We start from the raw sequence: 12,124 nt of genomic DNA on the forward strand, positions 1-12,124 counted from the left end.
TTCTGTTCTAGATTGAGCCCTTCAACGATCTTCACTCTGAGCTACGTTACTGTTAAAGTCCAAGTAAAGATTAAATAATAAATATTAGCGGGAAAGATATGCTATTATGATTTTGAAGACAAATATCTATACAAATACCTACACTGTATTTCAATGTTGCATGGCTGACGAATGCAGATTTTACTCAAGTACAAGACTTAACTCCAGCATTAACGGATAGAACAAACATATGAAAATTAAATCCTTTTTTTCTCGTTTCAGGAATGTTAAGGCAAATCGAGCAGTTCAAATCTTATCACAACTCAAGCCTAAGTAATCAAGAATACAAATTATATCGTGTCTATATTAAAAGTTACTATCACGGGTCGAGCATTATACATCAGAGGTTATCGTTCGTTTTGATACTATATATTCCAGAAAGTACACCGCCAGATTCAAAATGTACCTCTTACTGTGCGTAACTTTGCTGTCCATCAGAGATGCCCTTTCAGAACCACCGCTTGCTGTAGTAAAAGAGGGTACCTTGAGGGGTACATTTATGAAAACCTTGGGTGGCAAAGAAATTGCTGCATTCCTGGGTGTTCCGTACGCTGCTCCACCTGTCAGGTTTCAGGTAAATTTAAATTTCTTTACACTGTAAGATGTTTTCAAAATTCATAGAGAATATCAATAATTTTTAAACTCATTCCAGCTTTAATTAGATCATACATCATAAATAGATTTATGCCTTATAAACTAGGGGTTCTTATCAGTGGAGAAAGGGCCGTTGTTGCAACAACTTGTTAGGGGGGAGGATCTAAAATTTCTTAACAATCTTAAATTTGATAATATTTAAGTACCGTTTCTTATTTAGTCTGCATTAAAAAATCAACAGGTCGAAGGTGAAATTGAGGTCGAAACGTCGGCACGAATAACTAATTTTTTGTTTGTGTTTTTTTGCTGACTGCATTTCCCCAGAAAGCAAAGAAAAAAAAACATATTTAATTATAAACTAAATATTATTATAATACTGCACAAGTTCAATAATATCCTTTTTTTTAGGTATATAAAATCAAAACTATATTAATTATTAGCAACTTTATTAATTAATTTCTGGATCTTACTACATTTAAAGTTAAAGTAAAATGATTTATAATAATAATCAATGCCATGAAGAATTTCACTATTAATGAATTAATATTAAGAATGTAAAAATGATTTAATCGAAAACTTCTTTTATATATTTTTAAATTTAATTATTTAAGATTTCAACTTGATTTAAATGAATATTTTGAAGTATTTGTTTTTGTTGTTGTTATGATAAAATTGAAATAAATAAAAAGGTATATGTATATAAAGAAATGAATACACTCAGAGTTCCCTTCTCACCAAAAGCATCATTCATTTATTTTTATAATATTTGTTTATTTTATAGTACTCCACACAAGGTATCCTTGTAACTAGCTGCACATATGTTTATAGTAGTCCACACCTATCCAAGAATATATATCAATGAATAAGTGGCTAATTATTAGGTAATTAATATTTAGCTGCTAATTGTTGCTAACCAGGAGCAGGTTAGCTCAGAGAGTAAGCCTCTGCACAACTAACTACTGGGTGTTGCAGATCAGAGAGGGTTTTATAACAAAATACAAAGAGTATATGCTGCACTAACCAATGCCACTAGCAAACAGAACTCAGACAAGGGAAACAACATGGTTGTCCCATGGTCTGAAGCAACATTGCCAATAATAGTGGTGCTTTATTCATAATTATATTTACCAATTGTTTAGGCTACAAACAAACAATTTTAACCACAAATCAAATAATAAAAATTATTTTCTACAACACTGGGACCCAGATTCGAATCAAGCTGTGGCTGATAATTATTTGTTCTATTGCTGTTGCCATGAGTCAACCCTGAGGGATTAGGAGTCCTCCTGGGGTCCACTCAGCCTCTATAAAGTGGTTGCCCGTAGTTCAGGAAAAACCTGGTGGTTGAGTGTAATCTTAAACAAAATTACCTCCTAGTACAACCATTGTTCAAAAAACAGTACTTCCATACAAAGTTATGGACCCCTAACCCTTCATGGGTTGTATAGATTCACATTAAATTTTAGCTAAACAATATGTCACTAAGCACAAAAATAAACAATAAGTTGTTGATATTATTCCCTCAGGCTCGAATAGCTAAAACTGTTCTTCAGTAGATATTCTGTAACTTACCTTGATGCTGGGTGACCTCCAAGCAATCATTACTTCCACAAACTACAAATGTTTATATATAAATAACATTAATTGACAAAAATCTTCTTTGTCCATTGTACCAAGAAAAAGAAATTAGTTATGCATTTACATGATATAATATAATTTATTTATATATGTATATATAGTTGACCGTAAAAATTGATATATAAGAAGAAAAATCAAAAGCATGATTAAGTGTAAGGGCATGTTCTGAAAGTTTGGAATAATTATACTTCCTATATATAATTTATTTAGATCACAGGTTCTTGGATTGGATGAAGAATTTAGAAGTATTTAAATTTTAAATTACAATAGTTCTTTTTATAATAATGAAAAACTGTTTTAGAGTTTAATCAAATTTTTACTATTACAGGCGCCCTCTCCTCCAAGAACATGGGAAGGGATCCTGGATGCGACTAAACCAAAAAGTGATTGCCTTCAGTATACTGAGTTAGGCCTTTATGTTCACGGTTCTGAAGACTGTTTGTACGCTTATGTTTATGCACCTAAGGTAATGTTTATTAAGAATGCATCTATTACTTCTATGAACTTGTAAATGGCATGCATAATCAACATTAACCAACCAATAAACCTTTTGTTTACTGGAAATTATTTTATTTTGTAAAAGAGAAATTACTAATCAAAGTTTCAAAAACATAAATAATAAAATTAGATCTAGAATGGTGTGGTTATTGTCAACTGTATAGTTATATTAGACAAAATAAGTAAAACTTGTTTTTTATTGAGTTCCAATATTTTAGTCTAAATTTTAAGCTTTCATCAGGACAATGGAATTTAAAAGAGAATATTTATTTTATTGGTTCTAGATCTGTGAATGTTAAGATGACCATCTGTCTTGAATTTTATGGGTAGTTCTGATTATTTTTTTTGTTAGAGGGTCATTTGGGACAGATTTCAAATTTTTTATTAATTCAGAGATTAAACAAACTAACCACTTGGTTAAAATAATTACCATATGACTAATTTTTGGAAAACGATAATTGAGAAATTTACTGTCAAAAAGTAATATATCGACTTCGGAAAAGTAACTTTTTTTTGATAAATTAAAATTCTACACAGATATTCATTCAGTTTATTTAAAACTTTAACTTTTCCTCTTTTAAATTGGTGTTACTAATCAAACTTTTCAGCAAAAACTCAACTTATCCACATAAGATGCTCCTATAATAATTTTTAAGTAATAACTTCCCAAGTGGATAAATTGACTTTTGATAGAAAACTTGTCAGTTGTATCTCTTCTTTTTATTATTATTTTTTCTCTGATCCCTCTAAAAGATAAAAACAATAAATTAATGGATGCTTTATTATGGGAAAAAAGAATAAATCATGTTGAGTATTACCTTTTACTACCTTTGGTATTTTAAGGTTACCTGTAATACTTATCTATTAATTGTAAAATGTCCATTCTATATGGTCCTACTAGTAAAGAAAGAATCTGGAGGTGAGGGGCCTCCTCGTTCTTTTTATTAAAAATCACACTCCTTTGTATAGATGCTGACACTCATTGAATATTGCAGGAGTTAAGATTATGGTAACATAATAACAGTTTTACATGGGAGGAGACAACTTTATGTATATAGCTGTAGCACTATCATCAGTTTTTCACATGGCAATAATATTATTCTGAGTGAATTATTTAGCAGCATACAAGTGGAAAGTTATGGAACAAAATAAAAAAAAGTTTTTATTAATTCACTTCTAGGAAGATTTTCCGTTATTAATTAAATCTGATTATTTTCTCTCAATGAAATCTAATTATTACTTGTAATATTTATTTAATTTTTCTGGGTTATTTTAAATTAAAATATCCCCTGGCCCTTTCATAAAATATTGGAGGGGCTGAAAGTGTCTTCCACTTGTAGCTGCAACCATCGCCGCATCATGACATTTCTTAAAACTAGATTGGGTTATTCAGATATTTTGTATCAGATTGTGAAAAATAGTTGATACAAGGACTTGATACAGACAAAATGTACTTGATACAGATATTCACACAGATGATCTTGGCCTTAAAAGTAGAAAAGGTTTGCATCTACTACACCCATCCAAGTTGATACAGGCAAAATGGATGTTAAAAATACATTAATATTTCAGAACTGTAATTAATCTTTTCAACAGACTAACACCAACAGGATCAATGAGGTATTAAAATAAATAAGTCCCATTCATTTTTTATATAAACAATATTTTAGCATCAAGAATCTTGTATGGAAACTATTGTAGCCTAAGTAAAAAACAGTTGTTCAATTCTATATCTTTTTTTTCCCTTCTATACATGGTAATTTCTGACAAACAGGAGGATAGGGTCATCTACAGGTAACTAACCTCTTCTAACTAGAGTGAGAAGGTTAAGTTTTCATTCTTCAGGAATATCCAGAAATTCAACCCCTCAAGCCTGATTTGAACTAGCGCTACTGCCGGCTCAAGATTGCTAATGTGACGCCTCAACTCCATTAACTACAAACAGCCTCTGTTTAATTCAGTATTAGTTAAAAATATCAGTTAAAGTATCAATATCACTTGTATCATGAAACAGGATATTCCAATATCTAGATACCCCTACTTAAACCATTGGTTTAAAATAGGGAATTTGTTGTAATGAGAGGTGAGAAAAATATGGCCTTCTTTATGAAAATGAATATAATTAATGATCGACTATAAATAGGGGTTTCCCTTGTTATTCAAATATTATTCAATCTGGAGTTATTAATTTATTTTTTGTCCAAGGAAGTGACTTCTTGTATTTTTCAACAGGATTACAATGAGACAAAAACATTAAAAGATGTTATTATTTACATACATGGAGGAGGTTTCAGCTGTATGCTGGGACATTATGGACCTAAGTATCTCCTGGATCATGATGTGGTTTATGTTTTCTTTACATATAGACTTGGTCCTTTAGGTAACATCATTTTCACCATTAAATAATTTAATTAACAAAATATTTGTATTTAATTTCATATATTTGTTCAAATTAACGGTGATGTGTGACTTTAATTCAACTTGATGCTAATTAAATAAGTGCGAAAACTAATAAATTATGAAGGATTAAAAACAATAGCCCCACAAAAAAAGTAAAGAAAAGGAAAAAAATTCTCTGATTTAAGTATATATTTTTTCTAAAATAATCAGTTGAAACCATGAGAATTGTTATAATAAAAACTGTATATTTTGATAACATAAATTGATCACTCTTCATAATTTTATTCAGATAAAGTTATTTACATAATAAAATCAATCTAAATTGGTTATTTTATAGGCTTCCTTAGCACTGGTGATACTGTAATACCTGGAAACTTTGGGCTAAAAGATCAAAATATGCTTTTGCAATGGGTTTCACGCAATATTGAAGCTTTTGGAGGGAATTCAAAGAGTGTCACCTTGACAGGCACCTCAGCTGGCGGAGCTAGTGTTCATTACCACATGTTGTCTCCGATGTCTAAAGGTAAATATTATGAATATATTTATTTTAAATAGTTAAGGCTAAAAATTCCTCTATGAATTATTTGAGGCTGTGATAGTCGAGTGTGTTGGGAAAAGAATTTTAGGGCACCAGGTTTAGACCCATCTGGATTTAATTCCTACCTGTACTATATTGGTTGATATTATTTTTTTTGGCAGTCCTGAAAAATAAATTAATACCAACAAGATAAGTAGAATAAAGGTTAGAAGTTGTTTCTATCCAAAAGAAATCCTATAGAGAGAGGATACAAGGATCAGGATCAGTTCTCCAACAGCAGAGCTGGATTGAAGCTAAAAGCTGAATGATGCATCAAATTATAAATATTCCCATCATACAGCTCCGACTTCCTTCAATTCAAATCCTCTGTACGGAGCACCTGTTTTCAGCCTTTAGGCTTGTAAACAATACCCACCTGCTGCAACCTTTCCTAGACAATTCCGAATCCTTTCTCTTTCTTTTTTTTAACTAGCCTTCGAGTCCCATTTCTTCAATCACTTCCAGTCCACCCAATTCATAAAGAATAGCAAATAAATGTTTTGGTTCTCAATTAAAATAAAGATTAATAGATTTTATTTTTATTTTTTACATTGCATAATATTGAATCAAAAATTCACTTAAAACTTATAAATGTGTAAATAAATTTATTTTGCTTGTTTCTCTTAGGCATCATTAATTCATTTTTTTTTACTTTTTATTATTAGAATTAGAATTTAGATTATTTTATTGTTTGTTTTCTCTTTATTTTTTACATTTAACACAAAACATTATTGGATGTGTATAATATTCATATAGACATGGATGGCAATGATAGAATACCAGAAATTTGAAGAGCCATTAAGCAGGATTATCTGCCATACCCAATTTTATTCAACTGTGCACTAAATTATGTGTTCAATAAGCTAAACTGGAAAGGAAAGGGTATAACTAAAATGTTATGCTAATTATCGAATTTGAGGTTTTTGGACGTTATAGTTATTTTTGCTTATTGATTAACTGAGATGAAATGGTTGTTCTTTTACAATGACTAGCAACCTAGGAACTACAGAGATGCTGGTTCAAATCCGGCCTGGTTGTGTTGATATTTATTTTGTGGCAGTCCCACAGAATGAAAACTTGACCCTCCCACCAAGAATAGTTTGGTTACCTCTCATTAACTTTTTATTATTTTTGTTAATTATCATTATCTCTTTGTTTTTTCCTAATTTATTGTTATTATGGAATACCTTAAGATGTGTTATTATTTCATTGTTTTCATTTGTTGAATTTCTGTATTTTACTTTAAGGCACTAAAGCCCATTTTCTTATCTGGTTATGTTATTCTAAAGGGACTTGCACTGGAATAAAGAATATTTTTATTGTTAAAAAGAATGATTTCTGTATATTTAAAGATTAATAAATAATACTAATGATTAAGAAAATATAATTGTGAATCAGTCTCATGGTGTCTATAATACTGTAAATTTGTTCATTTTATGAATCTAACTTACATTTTAACATAGGTCTCATTCACCGAGCTTTCTCAATGAGTGGGACTGTGCTGGATCCCTGGACAAAAACAGAAAATTTCAAAGAAAGGGCATCAAAGTTGGCTGAATTATTAAGTTGCCCTAGTGCCAATTCATCTGAGATTCATGACTGTCTTTTGAAAAAAGAAGGACGAGAAATAGTTTCAAAAATGAAGGATTTTCAAGTAAATGTTATAATATTTTTAAATATAGTTTTTCAACTATAATTGTTATTGAAATATCGTTAATCATGAATTTACCATTTATATATGATTTTTAGACTTGGATTTACTACCCATTTACTGTTTTTGGACCAGTTGTTGAGGCAAATCATCCAAGTGCATTTATATCCAAATCACCTATAGAGATAATCAAGAACAAAGAGGCCCAAGAAGTACCTTGGCTTACAACACTAACAACAGAAGAAGGTTTATATCCTGTTGCTGGTATGTGTTTTATATCTTCTTTTGACAAGAAAAAGTTATTGATAATTCATTGTTGATGGTTCATTGATAATGTATAATTGATGATTGATAATATATTATATATATGCACTAAGTTTAATGCACTCTTCCCTGCAAAACACTAGTATCTCACTTATGATAACCAAGTTAATATAATAATTCAATCATTAAGTTTTAACAAAATTCTTTCTGTTTCATATTTTACTTTATACTAATTGAAAATTTTAATCTTTGATGTTAATTATTTGATTTTTTTTTCAGATTTTATAGCTAATGAAACATTACTGAAGTACTTGGATAACCATTGGAATGAGGTTGCTCCAAGTCTGTTGGACTATGGACACTTATTTGAAGGAGATGCGTTGAATGAAATAAGCAGGAATATTAGAAAAAGATATTTTGGATATGGATCAATATCAAAAAATGAAAAGGCTTTGATTGATGTAAGCTATAAATCTAATAAATGATCTGTAGAATACTTCAATCAATGTTTTTAATTGAATTTTATTACTTTCTTCAATAACCCTTAGTGTTTTTTATTTTTAAGCAAATGTTTCAATCCACATCAATTAAGATATGAAATAAATTAATCTAAATCATGATAATAAAAGTAATATCAAAGCTGTCCCACAACTGAAGGTCAAAGCAGGAATCTGTGAGATTGTAGTCCAATGGTTCCCAAATGGGTGCCACGGTACCCTGCAGTGCCTCAAATAAATGCCAGAGATGCCTCAAACGAATGCTGTGGAAAAAATATTTAATTTTTGGTTTTTTAGGATTAGAAATAAATAAATAATTTAGAAGTGTTGGATGTATTATTACTACTGAACTATCTATTAAAAATATTGTGCTATCCATAAAGTGCTTTTGATGTTTTCTGTTTTAATGAATGTTTAATCATTTACTTTTCACTGTTTTTTTATTCTTTATCTACTTAATCAACTGCATAAAGAATAATTGTGCGTCCACTTTTTTTTCTGCTCTGCTTCAAATTTTAATAGACCTGCCAAGAGTAATGTGATTTATTTTTTTAAGTTTGCGAAACTGCAGTGCTAATCCTTATTTTCTCGAGCCCATTATTATTGTATTATTTGAAACTACTAACCTTAGTTAGTCCCTAAAAGTATTATTATGGAAAGATTTTCTAGGGAATATTTGTATTAATGTCTTTTAATCTACAAGAAAGGTTATAAAAATGGGTAGATGGTGAACAAGAGAAAGAAAGAAGACAAGAAACGGAAAAAAACTAATAAGATTGAATCAAAGGCTCAGGATGATTGAAAAATTCCAATGAAATCTTTGATGATATAAAATCAAGGAGATATCTCATATTAGGTTCACTTAGCATTACCGGTTTGATAAAATTGACCAAAATTTCGGAGCTGTAGATGTAATAAATTATTGGAAGACATGTCCTTATTGCAACACCAATTTCAAATAAGTTTCTATATGTTTTAAGACCAACCACATTGATTGGTGGTTGTTCTGATAAAAATAAAGATTTTAAAGTCTTTGAAAATGTATTTATTAATTTATTATTTAATTAATATTAATTTATTGAAATAAAAAAATGTTTAGTAGTTTGTAGATTATATCATTGAAAACTTGTTTAAAACATCTTATGCATTTGAAGTCACAAAAGTGTGTTTTAATGATGTAATAAAGACTTGGTTATTAGTGGGACTTAACAATTGATATGAGAGGAACATAAAATAAAGTTATTATATTCGTTGCCTTGTTCTAAATATTTTAACTATTGACTTTTGTAAGTTTTTTTTTAGAGAGAGCCTTTATTACAAATTTCCTTCTATTATCTAAATAAAAGTAACTCAAACATAACCTCCTGAATTAAAATTTATTATTGTTACAGGTATGTAGTGACAGACATTTTGTTCTTGGAACATTAGAAGCAGCTGAACTTCACTCTAGTAATTACAAATCACCAGTGTATTCTTACATATTTTCTTATAGAGGAAAAAACAGTGTTTCTGGATATGTTTCCAAGTCCAACAAAAATTGGGGTATTGTAGAGTCACTTTTAACTCAATTTTAAAATTTAATTTTTATTTAAAATTTTCATTCCCTTCTTTAATCTCTTCACTTAGTTCCAGGATGTGAAAGAGAATGAAAAATGTTTGATAATTTTTTTTTGTGGTCTCTCCCAAGTACTCAACAAAATTAATATCAATATGACTTAAATTTTGTATATAACATAGTTTCATAGTATTTTAGGACTTCTTTACATACATGCTTATCTTTTCTTTTTTATATATATATATATTTCTCTTGAGTGTATAGAGAAATTTTCAGGAGCTAGAAAATAACCAGGATGTCAATGAAAAGACAAATATTTATTATGCTTTCAATAATTAATTTAATTAATTCCATTTATTCTTTCTATAATTACTTGTACAGCCACTTAACACTGACAAGTGAGATTCTCAATGGTTAGCTTTGAACACTGTTTGTGTAATCAATAAACAGGGCATTACTAATCTTCTTTCATGCCATTAATTTCATAAAAAAGAGAAGAATAGTATTTTTATATCTCCCACTTGAAATGAAGTGAAATAGCTGTTCATGTAAAGAGTCTCTATTTTTCCATATTATTCTTTTAAAGTTCTAAGAGTGTTTTTTCTTATTAAGTGAGTTCAGCTATATCAAATAAAACAGAAATAACAGCTTCAATTAATTCCTTGAGATCCTGATTAAATTTATGATGTTTGTTTATATAAGATGTTCAAAATAATATTTGTACATGATATTGGATATTTACTGTTTTATTATCCTAATATATATGATAATAGTGAAATACTGAGAATGCGTGTAAAGTGTTTTTAAGTAGAAAAAGTTTTTCTGTCAGAGTTTCAATATTTTATTTTATGTTGAAAATCGTTTAAGATCAAGTAGTTAAGACTGGTCACTACTAAATAAATGTTTTCTATTAGAATTAGTACAGTAATTAGGTGCTCTATTTTGTTTTCTCACTCCTTAGTTGTACAAGTTACTCTCCAAAATATGATTTTTTTAAAAAAATCGATATCTGCTTCATTCAGGATATTGTCATAGACCATTTCCTGTAGGCACTAAAAACAATAAAAATTGAATCAATCGACTTTAATTTTCAAAAAATTTGATAACTAAATAGCACCAAATTTAGAGAATGTCTTAGATGTCAGATATAGAGGTAAACATTAGAATAAAATATTTTTCAACGTATATAGATCAGACTGGACATGAATTTGTTTCAACCTTCAAGAGACAAGATAAATATTATTATTATTTACTTGTAAGCTCTTCAGCTCATAAAATACCATAGAGTGGTTATTTTAATTGTTTCTTCAATATATCACTAATTTTATGCTGGCAATGTATCCTGCAAATTTCATTCTCGATGCCTTAATAATTTAGACATAAAACTTGTTAAAGACCACTGTCCCTGGATAAAAAAATAATCTGAATTTTCTTTTTAATATTTTTCTTTCAAAGAAGAGGAGCTTCTTTATAGTAATATAAACATTATATTGACAGTACTGCATATTAAATTACAGATTACAAATGAATTATATTTTCAGGTGTTTGCCATGCAGATGACACGGGTTATATGTTTGAGAATGAAATGATTAATACTGCAGAAACTGAAAATGACCGAAAGATGATTGCGTTTATGACCAAAATGCTAGTAAACTTTGCTAAAACTGGGTATGTAAATTAGTGGTACATTTTATAGTTTAATTGTTTTATTTTTCATTCAAATTTATTTTTAACTTTTCAAAGCTAACTTATAATTTTTCTTTTTCTCAGAGTTCCTCAATTAGATGATGGTTTGGTCTGGCCAAACGTTAACGATGTGAACGATTCTTTTACCTATGTAAATATCAAAGATCCTGCTTTTAATATTTTAGAAAGAAATTTTGCATTTGATAAATGTCATTTTTGGGATTCTCTCAATTTAAAAGAAAAAGAAAGATATTGAAGTGATTTACTATTTTTTAAAATAAGTAATAGACCAATAAAGTTTTTAACAAAACAGTGAAAAGTGATAACTATTTCTGATCCACTTTATTAATTTAAAAAATATTTTCTTGTAATAAAAGGCCTTAATTTAAACGGGTAAGTGTACTTATTTCATTCTGTTAGTGGTTCTATAGAGAGAGAGAAAAAAAAAACTTCTTTCAATTATTGTTAAATAATAGAATTAATAATTAAAATATAAGAAGAAGGTCAGGGTTGCGGTGAAAAAAAGAACAAATTGTTTAAAACTATTTTAATGTCCGACGTTTCACCCCACTTTGCAGTGCTTCATCAGAGCTAAAAAGATACAAAAAAAAACTGAGAATATTACAACAATAAGATACAATAAGGTAATTTAAGCTAGGATAAATAATTAATAATTAATAATTAAGTTCTTCAGAAACAAGAGCATGTGTTTTAACTCACTGAGT

At 29.0% G+C, this 12,124-nt stretch overlaps 1 protein-coding gene across 1 annotated transcript; it reads left to right on the top strand.

Annotated features, from left to right (window-relative positions):
• The first annotated feature begins 407 nt into the window (after window positions 1-407).
• Window positions 408-11,730, top strand: LOC106692443 (venom carboxylesterase-6). The gene is made up of 10 exons (XM_014438394.2): window positions 408-613; window positions 2,600-2,737; window positions 5,002-5,149; window positions 5,507-5,692; window positions 7,210-7,400; window positions 7,496-7,661; window positions 7,941-8,122; window positions 9,550-9,700; window positions 11,255-11,381; window positions 11,484-11,730. The coding sequence occupies exons 1-10, from the start codon at window positions 440-442 to the stop codon at window positions 11,653-11,655; spliced, it is 1,635 nt and encodes a 544-aa protein (XP_014293880.1). The 5' UTR covers window positions 408-439; the 3' UTR covers window positions 11,656-11,730.
• Window positions 11,731-12,124: the final 394 nt, after the last annotated feature.

The sequence above is a fragment of the Halyomorpha halys genome, unplaced genomic scaffold, assembly GCF_000696795.3.
Source record: "Halyomorpha halys isolate HHAL.00 unplaced genomic scaffold, Hhal_1.1 Scaffold56.1, whole genome shotgun sequence".
Classification (NCBI taxonomy): Eukaryota; Metazoa; Arthropoda; class Insecta; order Hemiptera; family Pentatomidae; genus Halyomorpha; species Halyomorpha halys.

Excerpts from the sequence above, each read along its gene's own strand:
- LOC106692443 (XM_014438394.2), top strand. The coding sequence starts at position 440 with ATGTACCTCTTACTGTGCGTAACTTTGCTGTCCATCAGAGATGCCCTT. Across the intron at positions 5,150-5,506 it reads ATATAGACTTGGTCCTTTAG|GCTTCCTTAGCACTGGTGAT; the intron begins GTAACATCATTT and ends GTTATTTTATAG. Across the intron at positions 7,662-7,940 it reads AGGTTTATATCCTGTTGCTG|ATTTTATAGCTAATGAAACA; the intron begins GTATGTGTTTTA and ends TTTTTTTTTCAG.